Genomic DNA, 17,451 nt, shown 5'->3' on the forward strand with positions numbered 1-17,451 from the left:
TTATGCAATAATTTTTTTTTAAAATTACGAGAAGACCACACAACACTTTGTTAAACCAATTACAATATTTTTAATTCTGTGAGTAGCATTGCCTTTTTGAGAGAGGACTGGTTTCCCAGTGGCGGCGAAGGAATGGAGGGGGAGTATGTTTGGCGATGTGATATTTGATCTACCCCAACTTTTAAACTACCAAACAAAAGAAACATAATCCCCGACACAATTCAAACCAATCACAGGCAAAGGCGGCAAAAGAAATTCGTTCCAAGCGATTGAGCAGCGAATACAATTCCCCTAGCGCTTGACTCTCCAGACAGCTGAATCATAACATCCAAAAGAAATATTAATGCATAGGGCAACCTCAGAGGGGGAAATAGAGCGGAGCTAACTGCAATTAAATGGATCATGTGAGGTGAGTTTTAGTTGGGAAAGTATCGCTCGTTGGATGGGCTGTCACACCGAGAGCGCGCGCCGCACAGTTGACTGATCTAACTGATTTTTACCAAGGCTTGCGTACATTTTATAGCAATTTTTTATTTCAATTTTATGTGGTGCTTTACCCTAAATCGAAATTTTATGTTTTATTCGAGATTTTCCCTCTTACTGTCTTTTATTGCCGGAATGTGAATATTTTATTTAGTTTTAACCAGTAGTTACTTAATTTAAAAACCTCAGAAGCTGTATTTGTCCAATTGCGCACTGCGATGAACCAGATGGGATAAAAATATGATTAAGATGCTCATGTGTTTTACGGGAGGGGTAAAGGCAAAATTAAAGCCGAACAGAGAGAACTTTTAAAGATCATCCACAACTTGCGAAAAGTAAATAAGCCTTAGCTTTTGATAGACAGCACTTTCATAATGAATCATGCACGGAGGCAAAACTTTTCGATAATCAAATTATGGAATTAAGTTTACGCTTATGCTTTATCCACTGCTCTTACTGCTTCGTATATTTAGTGGTCAGAATTTCTCGCCGCGCAGAGCGATGTTATTTTTATGAATAATAACTATATAAGTATATTTTTACTATTGTGTCGATCGGAGTATCTATCACAGGTAGTAATTTTTGACATTACCGATTTTTAGACCCGATCTTAGTTTTCTTTCCAGAAATTTCTACCCTCTAAGTTAGATTACAAATGTTTGAGAGCCGTTACCGTTGAGTTATTCATTCTAGTAAACTAAGGAATTAGGAAAATCCAGTAAACAGACCATCATGGGCTGGATAAACATTGGGGAAATATATTGACATATGCATTCCTGCATCATATTAAACATTTAAAAATTAAAAGAATACCCCTTCAGCTTTAGGCAAAAACTATGCATTTTAACAAATTCGAAAGGGATTTACAGCGAACCCAGAGTGACAGTTGAAATCCCGCCAAAAAATAAGGCCTGATAAAGTGGGAGTCACGCAAGGTTTGTCACGCCGCATGTGTAACGCCTAGCAATATGACACACTTGTCCACGGCCGAGTATCTATGTCACTGAAACCCTAGTTATAAAACCAAGACTTTATCTGAGATGGTTCGTTTTCCTAAAGCCCGAGCGTCCTACAAAAAGAAGGCATAAAGAAGAGGAAATTGATTAATGATTTGAGTCCCTGGTGCGTGCCATGTCAGACCACATATAAAATATTGTTTCTGGTCTTTTTCGGAGCATGCGGACGGGCGGCTTTATTTTTATTTAATTTTTTTCCTTTGTCTTTATTTTTTCTTATCTAAAATTAGTATATGCCAGCTTTATTATAGAGCAAATACATGAAATCACGAGTTCATCATATGCTTGTTTTTTTTGGTAAAAATAACGTCTACTTTTCACGCGGAGAAAAATGATTCCTCCATTAGTTTAGTAAGAAATGGTTTCCTGAGAACATCTTTTGATGTTTACTTGATTGGATGTCTATATTTTGCCATTTCTAATTATCAAAGAGCGCAAATCTTAAAACTCTTATGATTCTAGAGGTTTAACATTTTACGGTAACAGAGAAAGACTTAAAAGGCAGCATAAATTCTGGACGCGGGCGGCCACCAGAAACGACAATAATTTTTTATGTGGCCTCAATTCCCATATTTTTGACAGGGCTAGGTATTTAGCTTGTTTGGATAGCGAGAACCTATAGAGCAATCGAATATTGCCCATATTTACGAGCAGATCAAATATTGGAGGCCATTCCTTTTATGGGGAATTTTGGAGCTGGTATTCTATCATTTCGGTTTTGATTTAACGTCAATAACGAAACCCTAAATCGTTATAAAGCGAGGCCAAGTGGAAAGGATTATGATTCGAATTAGCGAAAAACTTTCGGGTTATCGAGATCTACTGACAAACCAAATAAAGAGAATCGCTGGTGATGTATTAGGGCCCCCGGTCCCCCGAAATTTCGATGTGCTCGCAGTTTTCGGCAAATGCTCGCATGCTCGCCCATTTTTTCCGCCGTGCTCGCATTATATTTTTTGCCGTGCTCGCATTGTATTTTTCGATGCGCTCGCTGCTCGATTTATTCAACAACTAAAAATGCTCGGTCTCGCATAAAAAAAGGGTGCTCGCCAAAGACCATTCGGGGGCCCTTGTATGTATTTGCAAGAAAAATACTGAAAAGCATCAATTTACTGATAAATTATAGAGTTGCGTAATTGGCGCCAACAACCAATCAAAGTGGAAAAATATGAATTAGCGCCTCACCTAAGTATCGATAACTAACGGTACCACACCCACCACAACATTAAAAGCCAGTTTTGTTATGCGTTCTTGAATTTTTTTACTCTTTTTTTTTTACAACAAAACAGATCGAACGGATATTGAAATAAGCGCCTTACCAAGAGAGCATGTTCTCTTGCATCTACCTAAGCGCTTCCCCCGAATAAGCGCCCCGCCTGGACATACGCCCGCGACGCGTATTCGGGTGATTGCGGTAACCAAGCTCGGGTAATCGTCAACTCAAGACAACGGAGGGCTCGGTTGGGTAGTGATAAAGGGATTTCGGTTCTCGAACCTTCTGTAAAAAATTTCCCCACATTGCATTCTGTATCATCATCGTCTTCACCGCCCCCCTTTTGCTCATTAGTTTTGTTCTTCTGTCTGTTTCTTACTCCAGTGTTTGGTATCTTAAATACAAAAAATTATTAAGTCAGGGTTTCGCTTTAGCTAATTTTCGACGCATGGGTGATTTTCAATGGCTTTCCCTAAGATGAGTTTCTCTATAATTGCTCGCGATATATGCCAAAAGCCTTGTCGGTTAAAAAAATATAAAATAAAATAATTTATTAACAAATCATTTATTTATTTTTGACCCCACGACTTCGTTTTGTTATGCGAGTAAAGCTACCAGGAGAGGTCAATATACATCGTCTTCAAAATAATTGATGCGTTTACTAGAATAAGTTCATCGCATCATTGCCTTTTTGGATAAGCTATTCAGAGCTATACAAAGAAACGCTATTTTAGTACACTGTACTCGCTTTTTAGTTGCTCTTGTTTTTCTACCTGTTTCTTACTCTAGTGATTAGTGTTTTGATTACGAAAAAAGTGAACTACATTTAGATTTAGGTTATTATTCTTTTATGGATGGGTGATTTCTAAGGTATGCGAAGGATAAAAGCGCGAAATATCCCCAAAGGAGCTTTTTTATCATATGTTTTATCATCTGTGACGAGAGGACGTGTTGATGCTCTGAAAGTCGAATACGGTTTTCCCTTCATTTTGGCACATAGCAAACCTTATGTATCTTCTTTATAAGGGCTGTTGTAGCTAAACGGACGTTCCCGAGTAGAGTAGTTGGAGACAGAAGGTATGTCGCGCTTAGCATGACTCATGAGATGCGGTAGGGCGCAGTGGTGGTGAAAAGCTTCTCTTTTTAGCGAGTTACTTATGTAGTTGAGGCTTTCATAGAGGTAATCATTCGTAAAGTAATTTCATAGAAGTAAAATATCTTCAAAAAGAGCAACCGATTTTACACCAAATTAACTGATAGTTTTAGAGATGTTTTTTTGATTAAGCAGTTTGCTAATCTTCACTCGTCGTTGTTCAAGCACACACAAACCGAATTTCAGTTAAAATAAAGTTGCTGAACAACGAGTATTTTGCGAAAACGGTGGACTAAGCGTTTCAGTTAAGTGCTTAATTGAACAGGTTTCAGCTTTTTAAGGGGAGATATTTTAATGAGAAAACTTTTGCTCAACAATAAATTTAGTGATGCATAACTTGACTCCATGAGGAATCTACGCATAAATAATTCCCGTGAATACCTGGGTAAAACCTCTAAAAGTCTCATTTTATCACATTTACTGATAACAGATTAGAAACATGGGGATACTTTTTCACTTAAACATTTATATTCAGTGCCATATTTTTAATTAGTCAGAAACATCCATTGCTAACTATATTTTGTCTTTTGAATTCTTCGGTTGAATTCTGCAGCGATTTGTTTTGTTTAATCGTGTTCTAGAGGCCATCTTCACGGTTGTGAACGACTCATAATTTCGGTTATGGGAATAATACACCGGATATTCCTTCCCGCTGTTTCTGGACACATATTTCCATAACTTAATGCATGGATACTATCTGTTATTTGATAGAGCCCCGTTTAGCAAGGGATTGCCGATTTGATACTCGTAAATGTTTGAAAATAATAATTTTCGAGGAGATTTCTGTAGCTTATTGATAATTTATTTACCGCCCATAATCGCGTGTGTCCTGGCTGCACATTATTGTACTAACGCCGTTGTTTAGTAATCAGAAGGAATTCGGATATTAGTTGTTTATTTTTTTAGTTTAAGGGTCAATATATCATTTAAATTAATTACTGTGCTCTTTTATTGTCCAGTGATAGCATAGTATGAAATATCTTCACTTGAAAAACGCAAAATGACCCAATGCGAAAAAAGGAGGAGCTGTTTCTATTCTGATGTTTTTGAATGAGGAGCAAGTGCGCCAAAAACACACTGATATCTAGTTCAAATGTTAGATTATTTAGAAACAATAAGGTAGACAAATACCAGCCAAACGAGGATACTCGGAACATATAGGAACGGTTACCAAGCATGATATAATGTATTTATACCTGCATAAATGTTAATTTATTTTAATGCTGATAATAGTTTCTTTAATTTGCAAAGTACTAACTTCAAGCTATACCAAATTTTATTTTACTATTATATTTCCGATTATATTTTGGCGTACATTTAATTTATTGAACATATACTTAGACATATACCAAATCACTAAAATTGTCTGTGTAAACCATTTCTCCATGTTTAATTTTCGTTACTGTTCGGCCAAATGTGGTTTTTGTGGAATAAGGCTTTTGTTTTTTTGATAATTTCAGTATTGTAATAAAAGCATTGTTGGTGCGCGTTGTATTAGGGACACCTGTTTAAAAAACGCGAAACTCGACTATAACACGTTTTGCGTTTGCCACAGATAACGCCCAAAGAAACGGATTCGTCATCTACTATGTAGTTCCAGGGGAAAAGAAGGGATCAGCTGATAGGAAAACACCCTCGGCTTATCGCTGAGTAAGTGAGGTGAGAAAATGCATTTATTGACGACACTTAAGATTACTTCACATTGATACAATGGTGATCTATCATTGAACCACTAATATTTGATTTAGTATTTGAAGTATCTTCTCAATCACTGGCCGCTATTTTGTTTCAATAAACATTTATTTTTCTTATCAAAAAATCTAAAAAAATACATTATGTGAAGTTAAGTGATTGCTGGAAGCAATAAAGGTAATTTTGGGAAACTCAAAATTAGTTAGTTTTAAAATAAGGTTTTTCATTTTGTATAAAATATTACCACATGTGTGTATTATACCCTTATATACTCTTAAAATGTGGAAACTCCTTACACTGCTTCATTTAGACTTGTACATTTGGGTTGAACATTTGTAGAACTACATCATGAGGGTTTTAACCAACTACAATAATTTGTAAACATCAATATCGTGGAAGTCGTGAAAACAGTTAATGCTGGTAAAAAACTAAGCAAGCGAAATTATGAAACAATTTGTCGAAACTGGTATAGTGTTTAGTTTTTTATACAAATATTGTATGTAACTTTCGGCCTTTTCCCCCATTTTTCAAAACCTTGATTTGTTGTACTGATTCTTCCTATTCCCAAGCGAAATTTTATTTATGTATAAAAAAGGTTTTAATTTTTAATGATATGCCTAATTTCTTGGGCCTTTGAGCGAGATAAAGCGCAAGAGAGTGGAAAAAAAACAGGTGCCGTAGTGTAATAAATTCTCAATCGAATAAGCCGACTGCAACCCTCCACTGTTACTCGCCTTCTTCAGGCAACAGGCAATTGAGGGACGTTAGTTAGAAAACTGTCACGGTTATAATGTAACTCTCTATAAATAAAAATTATTGTATTGTATTGTTATTGGAGCAATATTCCCCAAGAGATGTGCCCCCCCCCCCCCCCCCCCCCCCGTCGTGCTTCTTGCTACTCCGGCTGCCCCCTAAATGCTTCTTGTACAGCTCCCCCCCCCCCCCCCGCCCCCAGAGCTTTTTTTATTTACCTCTTCCTGAGGCGCATCCTCCATCCCCTTTTCCAAAAGGATACTTCTTATCCCCTCCTCCCTTCCACAGAGGGCTTCCCCTTCCTCTTGGATAGGCTTCCTCAACATCTATCCAGCCGCCACCTACAGACTGGAGGGGCTTCGTTCAACTCCCTTCAAACCCCCTCAAAGAAATATCCTCAGCCTCCCTCACACACTCCACCTACCCCCCGCAGAAGTACTTTCTCCAACCCTCCCCACCAGCCCTAGAGTGTCTTTCTTTCCACCTCCCCCATAGGGCTTTCCTCCCCTTTTTTTTCCTCCTCCTTCTCCGCCCGGTCAGATTTTCCCTCTAATCCTTTGCTCTTCACAGTGCTTCCAGTTCCGAGACCTCTTTTAAAATTATTGTTGTTTTAAGACATATAATTCCGCTTTTTTCGCATCAAGATATTGCTTGGTAGTCGACATAGTCATCGTAGTCTTGAAATATTTATAGTCTTTGGGTTTTGTGGAAACTCAAATTAGTCTGTCGCTGCATCCGTGGTGGTACAAACTCTCTGGGTTTCTCTCTAGAGACCAATCATATGTATTAAAAGTGTATCGATACAAGTTCCCTTCAAATGAGCACTCCAGTTTACTAGGATTTTCCATTTATTCAATAATTATTTACCAAAGAGCGGAAAGAAGCTAAGGAGGTTGTGGTGACAAGGTATGGGAAACACCTTCGCCAAGGATCGACTCAGCATTGGCACTGACAGTCAAGCATTATTTCGACCAACCATATCATGATCCTGTTTTGCTATCGTTGACCGGTCTACTATCACGAAGGGAATATTTCAGTTAAAAATAAAAAAAAATATAAAAGATATCATGATCCTGTTTTGCTATCGTTGACTGGTCTTCTGTCACGAAGGGAATATTTCAGATAAAAATTTAAAAAAAAGATATCATGATCCTGTTTTGCTATCGTTGACTGGTCTTCTGTCACGAAGGGAATAAAAAGAATGAGTCCTGGCGTTTGTTCAATAAGGTACCATGTAAGAAGGACTTTCTTGCTGTTGTTTTTTTGCAGAGTATTATGTGAAATGAAATCGTTAAGCGGGGTGGGTGAAGGGGAGGGTAGGTAGACATATCGTAGGGGGAGTGGCGCAGTATGAAAGCGTGGGCAAGCGCAAACTCCCTAAATCACAATATAATATTCCCACAAAGTACTGATGAAGACGATGTAAAGAATCGAAATTTTTTGAAATCGCTGTTAACTATTTTAATTCTGATTGTTAGAATGGTATTATTAAATTAGGATTGATGTGTGGTTGGGAACAATTTTTTCCAACTTCAACGCAGCGGGTGATGTATTATTTATATGCTTGATTTTTGTATGTTATATTTGATTACTTCCTTAGTATATTTACATTTGCTGTAACGGCATGTCTTTGTAAAGCATAAATATAATAACCATTGGCATCAGAAAAATGGGAACGTCTTGTGCACTGCAATGAAATCAAGTACTTTTGCTGAGGTGGGTGGTAAAGAAATGCGACACTCCAAAACCACACAGTGAATTAAAAATTCCACTGGTTTCCTGATTAGGCCTATCAAGTTATCTCTGATTGTTGAATTTTCCAATAGAAGGAAGGAGTCATTCTTTTCCATCAAGTTCTCTCGCCATACGACCCAATCTTTATTAATTTTTTCGTATGGAAATAGAGCATTGTCAATAGTATTAAGGGAAAATCTGTTAACTGTGCGAAACCTGTCGCTATAGTGAACAGCAATGCATCTGCTCTTCAACAATCAGTGAGTAAGCATCTAAATATTTGTTTCATTCAAACTTGGTCTAAGGTAAATATGTCTGAAAAACATTCATAATAACCGATATTACAACTATTTATCTTTAAATATTTCTTATTTTTTCTGATTCTAATTCAATTTTAGTATGTATTGTGTAGTTTATTGGATGAAGTATGTGCTATTGAGGAGGTATAGGTGCGAGACTTCCTTCAAACAGACTTTTCAATTAACTTTTCTGATAAAAACTCCATCAAGCACTAGAGCTTTATTGCGTATATACAAAAGTCCACATCGAAACAAGAGGCCTATTTAGATTACAGTTACAAAGGGACATAAAAGACTGGATTTATGCCAGCCCTATTTCTATTTTCTTTTCGGTAACAACAACGTCAAAGATGAAAGCCCGAGATGGCTCGATAAAGAAGTTGATATTAAGACGAATGCAAAGCACAACAGCTCAACGTCTGGCGATTCGTTTTTATTTACAGCTTTATTATTTAGAGAAAGTAAGTACAATTATAATAATATTTTCACTTGTTTACTTTGGGAAAATATAAAAACAAACAGGTAGTTGCAATGTAATTTTACTGTTCTGACGTCAATGATACTGTGTTCTTTAAAAGTAACTGTATGATTTATTTTTTGTCAACAATAAAACCTTCGCTACCAGTGTTCAATTTAAAAAATCAATATTAAGGTAATTATAGTCTTACTTCAATTCTGTCATCCAAGTGAATAATATATATAAATGGTCTTGTCTTTGACGAACTAGCGGATTGTGGTCACGCGGCCTATTCGATGATTGGCCATTAAATGCATAAAGACATAAAACATCATTGTGTTACCAGGACGTGTAACGTGGACTCAAAAGGTTAGAGGTCGGGTAGGAGCAAATATTATAAAACCTTGTCATTTCAGACAAACCAGAGTATTACTGTGTTGTACATGAGTTTCAAAACTGGAAGCAACTTAGTTTTTACGCTTATCGCAGGCATGGCAAGGCAAAATCCGCGTACGCCATTGTAATTTTCGGTCAAAAGAGGATAACTACCAAATCAGGGCTTGCGTTCACAGGCATTAGTTACCAGTGATAGCAAGGTTGTGGTACAAAAATTTGCATCATTGTTTGAACAAATAAACATTTCTATTTCCAATGGTTCATACGATGCAACCTTCCTTGTGCTATTTTAGGGACATTAGCTAGAAGTAAGATAACACTTTTCATTTCTCTCGCTAGAAGTTGAAAGAGACCATGTCAGTCACACCTTTTTTCCATCAATATTAAAACGAATTATGAGAACAAATATTGCAATAACCGCATAAAAATAAACTTTTATGCCAGAGGCTCTGTTTTCCAAATTCAATCAGATTCAACAAATACGCCGTGTGAAAATGGATGCTTTCTCACGCTTGGCACTTTGTTAGGGTGGCAAAATGGCGGCTTACAGAGACACAGAGACGAGAGACAAGTTTAACTTCTGCCAATTGTCTCGCTGTAGGTTTAACTGAGACTTGGCACTTGTTCGCTATAAGTTTAACCAAGACTTTTGCCACTTGTCTCTCTGTAGGTTTGACTAAGAGTTGCCGCCTGTCTCGCTGTAGATTTGACTGAGACTTGATATTTGTCTCGCTGCATAGGTTTGAATGATACTTGGCACTTGTTCGCTACAAGTTTAACCAAGACTTTTGCCACTTGTCTCGCTGTGGGTTTGACTGAGACTTTCCACTTGTCTCGCTGTAGGTTTGACCAAGACTTTCCATTTGTCTCGCTTCAGGCTTGATTGAGCGCACTATGGAGCTCATGGTTCTGATCATCCTTGCCATAGTGGCTGGTATCCTCATCGCCACTGTAGCAGCGTCAGGTGTCTACTATGCCTACCGCACCAAAAAGGACAAGAGTGCCACCCCCAAGGGTAAGAAAGGCGTGGCCCAAGGCAAGGGTAAGCCCGGTGGGGGTGAGCCGGGTTCGTATGTTGTGTACCAGGACGAGTCTAGGATGGGTCTCGAGAGTGTTCCGGTGCAGCCTGAGACCCGGCGGCCGATCCGCCACCCGACGGACGTGTACCCACCTGTGAGGGAGAACGACAAAGAGGATGACGTCTTGTTGGAGAGCCTGGACATGGATTACAACTCCAGCGGAGTCATGCCCCCGGTGAGTCAACCCCATGTTCTACCCGATACGATTAGCACATCATGCGATAACGTTACTGATAGACGCAAAGACTGGTCGCACGTGGCTAGGACGTAACACCGCGTGACACTGTAGCGTGAACATTGCGGTGCAGTAACGTGATCTTTGTGTTAATACGGTAATGCCGTTATTAGTACCGTGACATTATCTTGTCCTGACCTTGGTGGTTGCTTGACATAGTTTTGCGTTACAAGCTAGTACCGTGACATGTTATTGTCATAACAATGGTGATGACGTGACTTAGTTTTGTCGTTGCCAGATAGCATCGTGACATAATATTGTCCTCATAATGGTGATGGCGTGACGTAGATTTGTTGTAGTCCATGCTGAAGTGCTGTGACGTAATCGAGTCGTTACCGTGACGTATTTTATCATTGCCGTGGTAATGCCGTGAAGTATACTTTACGTAACTATGAGAAGGCCTTCCATGGCGTTAATGAAAACTTTCTCATTGTCGCCTTAAATGTAATTCGGACTTTTTAACGGAGCATTATCATTTAAGTAAAAGCTTGATGCGTTTTATTTCGTATTTCAGGAGGAGATGGTGGAAAGAAGAGGATCTTTGGAATTTTTATTACATTTTTACCAGTTGAGGTAATAAGGACACTTTTTCTTTGAAATTTTCAGAAAAAAACTTAACCAACTCCATTGTTTGTCATTCCACAGTTCTACACTGACTCTAACAATGGTCCGTATGTCCGACTTACCAAGACGGCCGGACACCGGTCATCCGCCAGACCCAATCGTCGAGCTAGAGCTCAAGTACGGTCACGAGGGGAAGGTCAAATCAGAGTCATACCAGAACACGTGTAACCCGCACATGTATGAAAGCTTTCGGTTCGAAGTGCCTGTCAACGACCTCGGAAATCAAACGCTGTGCTTCCGAGTGATTGACCTTATGAAAACCGGAATCCCCGAATGGGTACCTCCAACACCACCCCCTCCCCCCAAGGGCAGGAGAAGACAAAAGGATCTCCCACCTCCGCCGGAACCGCCACCACCCCCTCCCCCCACACTGATTGGGAATGTGACGGTTCCGCTTGCCAGTGTTCCTATGAAAAAACTGTTGTCAGATACTGAGGTGAGTCCTGGTGATGTTAGCCTATAGCTACGGCCATCCTTTGGGATAGCCCAGTTCCGAGTTCTATTGTGTCTACTGGAAAGGGACACTAGGGACGAGCAGAAGCCACGGTTTCAGGCAAATCTTGCAATTACCTGCGAGATCATGAAGAATTTACAAGATTTTGAATTAAATGCTTAGCTCCATTCTTAGGGGGTTTTCACCCCCTTTGTGCATGAAACCGAGGATTCCACTGTATCTATGCTTCCTTAATCCGCCTGACCATCGGGCAGTGGAAATCAAAACTGGACCATTTGTCACAATTTGTTATGTAGTGATAGAAGTTTATTCGAATACAGCACTGCGGCTTAGTATTGTTGCGTCTTGGGTCTATTCTCTTAAATTTTGTATTGTAAAGGTTAGCTGTTTGGAGACTCATTCCTGTAATTTGTATGTGACGATTTTATTCTGGAAAATTCTTACTGAAATTTTCTTTCTCATCGACGATGTAATTATCTTAATTCTAAATCAAGTGAACAGTATTTGTCAGAAAAGCTACCAAATAAGTACTTGTTAAAATTGCTGTCGATTGACCAAAAGAAATTACGCATAATACGCAGGTTATATTTAATTGACAGATAACAATAGTCCGTGACATCATCAAGCTACGCCGCAAGCGAGTTCCCGCTGAGGTCGAGCCGTCCGGAGAACTAGGAGAGAGTATGACGAGTGGGGCTGAGGCTACCACGGGTACATCAGAGTTTGAGGACGCCATAGATACCGCGGATGAGACGTTTGCTGATTCGAGTCGTGAGGTGTCGGAGAAGTTTACCAATGTAGACGGGTCCTCGGAAAAGGTTCGTAAAATATGATGGGTAGGGTCGAAGAAGTTACCAATGTAGTCGGGTCCTCGGAAAGGTAGGTTCACCAATGTAGACGCATCCTCGGCAAAGGTTCGTAATGGTACAAGGGAGAGGTCGGAGAGGTACACTAATGTAGTCGGGTCCTCGGAAAAGGTTCGTAATGGACCAAGGGAGAGGTACACTAACGTAGTCGGGTCCTCGGAAAAGGTTCGTAATGGACCAAGGGAGAGGTACACTAACGTAGTCGGGTCCTCGGAGAAGGTTCCGGTCCTGGGAAAAGGTTCCTGGTAGATTTTTTAGGTCAATGAGTTCACTGATCTGGACGAATCGTGATGAATTATTTGAGATAACAAACAAAACAAGAAGTTTGATAGCGATGTGTTTGTAGTTGTGACTTGTCAGAAGAAAGTACAACTGACGTAAAAGAATGCGTTTGGCGAGACGTGACTATCTTTAAATGCCGAAATTAATGTACATGAGAGATGTACATTGCGATAGCGATGTGTTTGTAGTTGTGACTTGTCAGAAGAAAGTACAACTGACGTAAAAGAATGCGTTTGGCGAGACGTGACTATCTTTAAATGCCGAAATTAATGTACATGAGAGGTGTGTACAGGACCCGAAATGATCCCAGGACCCGAAACGATCCCGAAACGATCCGCAAGAGTCCCCGAAATGAACCCCAAGGAATTGCGGTAATGGACAAACAAAAGGAATGTGGAAGGATTGGCTTTCAGTTTTAAAAACATATGAAACATTTTAGAGTCATTTTTGTTACTTATTTTGTTACCAGAAATTTGAATTAACTAAAACCATAGTATTGACATTTTTATATACGACTGCGCGGGAAATACAGCTTGGTTGAGTCAGCAGTTGGGGTCAAATAAAAATTCCCGTGATGGTAATTTGAAGAACCAGGCGTGAATAAATAATTTATAAATAACAAGCCATAAAAGAAAGTCTCCACAGATTAGACATGCCTCTGCTATCCCGTAGAAAAATGTTTGTTTCTGTTCGGTGAATGAAAGACCTATCATAAAGAGAGATAGAGAAATCATGCAGTGGTGTACGCACTACTACAGAAATTCAAAACTCACATGTTGCTTTCAACAAAAGCCACATCTCTTAATATTTTGCAACGGTAGTAAAAGGGTTGTTCGAGTGCATTACTCAGTCTGCTTTTGTCATTCCATCTTCTCGGCAAAACCGGCTGTCGATAAATATTCGCCCGTGTGAACATGGATTTCGTGGTGAAAAACACGTTTGGTTGTCAAATTAATATAGATTTTTAGGGGTGATGTTTACCGGGAACGAGATTTATAGTGTCAGAGTCATGTGTTGGAACTGCAAATGTTTCGAAGGTCAAAAGTTTGGTTGTTCTGAGCAAGGCTGTGCTTTGGCTGTGCTATGTTTATGTTGTACTCCTTTCAGTAGCAATTAAAGGTTGTGTATTTGTTTTGGACTCTGTTTATGGGTTTACCGCCGGGGCAATGTAATAGATAGAAGTATTGTATTGGAATTTAAGTTTTTTAAGTCATGTTATTTAAAAATAGATTCGCTGTCAACCCTTAATTATGCTTTAAGAATTGGACGTGCTTTCTTCTGCTTTCTCTTTGTCCATTACCGCAATTCCGTGGGGTTGATTTCGGGGACTTCTCGGTATCGTTTCGGGTCCCGGGATCAGTTGGGGTACTTTTGGGGATCATTTCGGGTCCTGGGATCGTTTCGGGTCCTGGGATAATTTCGGGTCCTGTACAGGTGTACATTGCGATAGCGAAAAAAAAAAAAAAAAAAACAATTCAGCCACTGTGAGATTCCATCAATCCTACAATAAATCCTACCATGAGCTCATTCTGTTGCTGAAACATAAAATAGTCTACGGATAATAATATTTTATTATAAGAGCTGTCGCGCAAATGTCCCTAGAGTTAGTCTCTCCTTTTTGTTTTGTTTACCTTTTCCTACTAGCCCTATAGCTAAAGGGAATGACAAAATGGCGGCTAAAAGAGCCGTTTGTGCCTTTCCCTAATCTGCATATTCTCGACAGGGAGACGAGGAGCGAGACCGCGTTAGTGACGAAAGGGTGGCCATTCCGCGACCGCCAGTGTCGTTCGCAGCTGACGAGCTTGGCCAAGAAGGTCAAATGCTGCTGGTATCGCTTGCTTACTGGAAACCCTCCGAGAAACTTACAGTGGTGGTGATGAAAGGGAAGAACCTCAAGTTTATTGACAATAGCCGCAAGCCTGGTATGTCTTCATCTTGTTCATGATAACATTTTATTGCGAACTTAGTGACTGCAAGTCTATTCCTTGGCTAGTACTTGCACGACACCAGAATATCTGGCCTGACTCGCCAATTTTTTGTACCGAATAAGTTTTAGAATCTCGCTGAAACGCAAGCGCAACCGAACGTGGTTACGCTTGATTATCTTGAGATTGTGATTCTCGTCACTTGTGTTGCGCTTGTTTTTTTCACCTATTGTTAGTGTCTGGACTTTTTTACGATTATCACCATAGAATTCGGGAATACAAAATACGTGCCTTGAAAACTTTTCATTTCATGCTCGAGGGTCCAGGTAGAGAGTCCATCAGAGTGACACCAAAGAACACTGGGCCTCTAAGCCATGGTCATTCCTCGGGTCATTTGTTCGCGTTTCTACCACACTGTCATTTTGAGTACTTGGTTTTCATCTTGAATCTTTTTTCTTCAGACCCCTTTGTCAAACTCTACATCATGATGGGGGCCAAACGACTGAAGAAGAAAAGAACCCTGAATAAGAAACGCGACGCGAACCCAGTATGGAACGAGGCGTTTAGCTTCAACATCCCGCATCGTTTGCTTCACCGCGTTAGCGTCATGCTGCTGGCCAAGCATCACTCCGAGCGCGGGCGCGAGAGACTTCTTGGAAAACTGGTAATAGGAGCGACATCATCCGACGAGACTGTTGACCATTGGAATGCTATGTGTACAACCGGGAAATCAGTAGCTCGTTGGCACCATCTCATAGAAGAGAAGTAGACTAATTGGGGAAGACCTGTATAATATGTGGAACTTGCAAGAAATACTAAGTTATCATCTGGAGCATAGAGGGAGAATTCTCTATGGATAATGAGGGGTTAATCAATGGCCGTAAATGTAATTAAAAACATGGGAAAAGCTGCAGGGTTTTAATCTAGAAAAAGCTATTATCCACAATCCCAAGTAGCTGAAGTTGCGAAACAGGGGCACATGACATATTGGCCCTGTTAATCGACGTGTGAGGTGTACACAATACTAGTTTTGATTTCATGACTGGTGTATGTACATGGTGTTCGTAAACAGGTCGTGTAGCCCGTCAACAAAGTAATTGGTTGCTTTTATAAATCTTGCTTATTGCACAATGGACACACCATTATTAATTTGACTGTGGGATGCATGTTTTAGACTTTAAACGTGCAAGAGGGATTGTCTGCTTTCTCCACTCATATCCCTAGTGGTCCACCTATTGTACGCCGACCATATATCATAATATAGTGACGGTGTCTGAAACAAAATCATGTCAACGTTAATGTTCATTATTTCTTATTATATAATTTCACCGAGATGACGAAGTCGACAATGCCTTATAAAACGGTGTATAGCATACAAAGTATGTATGTGTAAGGTAGTCATATATATGATGTACTCCCATTCGCCTACCCTTGTACCAGTATATATAAGGTTAATAAAGCAACAGGGAACTAGAAACCTACCAAGACAATGGTTGTCGTTAGAAATGATTGTGCTTAACTGGGCGTGTTATATTTCCTTTTGTTATAGACTATCAGTAGGCTGGAAAATCAGATTCGCTTCTATGTACAATATTAAAACAAAATCTGGTTGTCATCTCTGTTAACTGATTAAACATTGCCAACAAAAATTATCAAATTTATTATTAACATTCAACTTCTCATAAACCTAAAAATGTTATTTAGTTTAACTTTATTATGAAAACCAAAATATGTCGATGGCTAAAACATCTCCAAGACTCTAATATCCCTTCGCATATATCATATAAAGTAAGACTTCTCATATCCTAAATTCTATAAAATCGCGGTCGCATCGTACCACTACTACCAGAATCCTTTGCTCAAATACCGCCGTTCTCTTCCCGGCGGAGTAAAAAAGTGTTAAGGAAGCTCACTGCAGTTTTTTAGTAGCTATACTACTCATTTGTCAAGGGCGATAGTTTCCCTCTGCGAAAAGCTAGGAATTCAAATTGTCCACTTTACATAAGTATTGAATTTTTGGAAAATTCACGAGTTGTTGCAAATATTTCTAAACTTTTTGCAAATAATTATATACTATACGCGGTAAACTCTATAATAATAATAAATGCTACGATCGAAATAAGGGTAGGCAAACCATTTCTGCCAAAAACTTTGAGGGTAGATGGAAAGCAATTGCTCGAAATTCTCCGAATAAATACACAGGACTTTGAAGAGAAACTTTCTGCAGTTGCGGTAACACGTTAAAATAGAAATAGGAACCGACCATCTCATATGTTTAGACACCGGATTCAGCCATTTATACGTTACCACTGCTCTACGAGGTTTTCAAAACACGATTTGTTTTGGTTTTCTGTTCCGTCAGTAAAACCATTCTGAGCCTCGCTTTGTGCACTTCCCTGGCTTCCCTCTGGACGAAAACCAGACAGTGTCGCGACAGAAAGCCAGGCAACTGCACTAGACGAGAGATAGCAAGGGTCTGATTGGCTTAGAATAATTTGACTGGTGGAACAGAAAATTCCAATCAATGTTTTGAAAATGCGGCGTCGCGATACAACGGATTCGACAGTAATCGGAATAATTGTATGAACCCATTTTTCAAGAGGGGGGGGGGGGGGGGGGAATTAGCACGAAAACAAGCGAGTATTACGTTTCGCTCATGGGGAGGGGTTGCAGTCTTACCCCTACATACACCGCTGTTATGGAAGTATGTAAGCTATGTGACGTTAGAGATTTTGTTCTTTTGCGGAGAGGGTGGCTTATTAAATTAGACCATGCATCACCCACCAACAG

At 39.6% G+C, this 17,451-nt stretch overlaps 1 protein-coding gene and 1 long non-coding RNA gene across 7 annotated transcripts; both read left to right on the top strand.

Moving 5' to 3' along the window:
• Window positions 1-134: 134 nt before the first annotated feature.
• Window positions 135-16,310, top strand: LOC5521871 (synaptotagmin-like protein 2). 6 transcript variants are annotated; one of them, XM_048724259.1, is made up of 8 exons: window positions 135-409; window positions 5,421-5,515; window positions 10,074-10,450; window positions 11,025-11,083; window positions 11,156-11,570; window positions 12,188-12,406; window positions 14,460-14,658; window positions 15,123-16,310. In XM_048724259.1, the coding sequence occupies exons 3-8, from the start codon at window positions 10,091-10,093 to the stop codon at window positions 15,428-15,430; spliced, it is 1,560 nt and encodes a 519-aa protein (XP_048580216.1). In that variant the 5' UTR covers window positions 135-409; window positions 5,421-5,515; window positions 10,074-10,090; the 3' UTR covers window positions 15,431-16,310. The 6 variants fall into 6 exon arrangements, with proteins under 6 accessions (XP_048580216.1, XP_048580214.1, XP_048580215.1 ...); XM_048724257.1 differs by having other exon boundaries at window positions 137-409; window positions 5,421-5,524; XM_048724258.1 differs by lacking the exon at window positions 135-409 and adding an exon at window positions 3,633-3,789 and having other exon boundaries at window positions 5,421-5,524.
• On the top strand, window positions 12,626-14,307 carry LOC125561077. Its single transcript, XR_007307097.1, has 2 exons — window positions 12,626-13,018; window positions 14,171-14,307. It is a non-coding gene; the product is annotated as an uncharacterized LOC125561077 (long non-coding RNA).
• Window positions 16,311-17,451: the final 1,141 nt, after the last annotated feature.

Source organism: Nematostella vectensis, chromosome 2 (genome assembly GCF_932526225.1).
Source record: "Nematostella vectensis chromosome 2, jaNemVect1.1, whole genome shotgun sequence".
NCBI lineage: Eukaryota > Metazoa > Cnidaria > Anthozoa > Actiniaria > Edwardsiidae > Nematostella > Nematostella vectensis.

Coding starts and splice junctions, on each gene's coding strand:
- LOC5521871 (XM_048724259.1), top strand. CDS start 10,091: ATGGAGCTCATGGTTCTGATCATCCTTGCCATAGTGGCTGGTATCCTC. Junction 11,084..11,155: donor TTACATTTTTACCAGTTGAG/GTAATAAGGACA, acceptor GTCATTCCACAG/TTCTACACTGACTCTAACAA. Junction 12,407..14,459: donor TAGACGGGTCCTCGGAAAAG/GTTCGTAAAATA, acceptor TATTCTCGACAG/GGAGACGAGGAGCGAGACCG.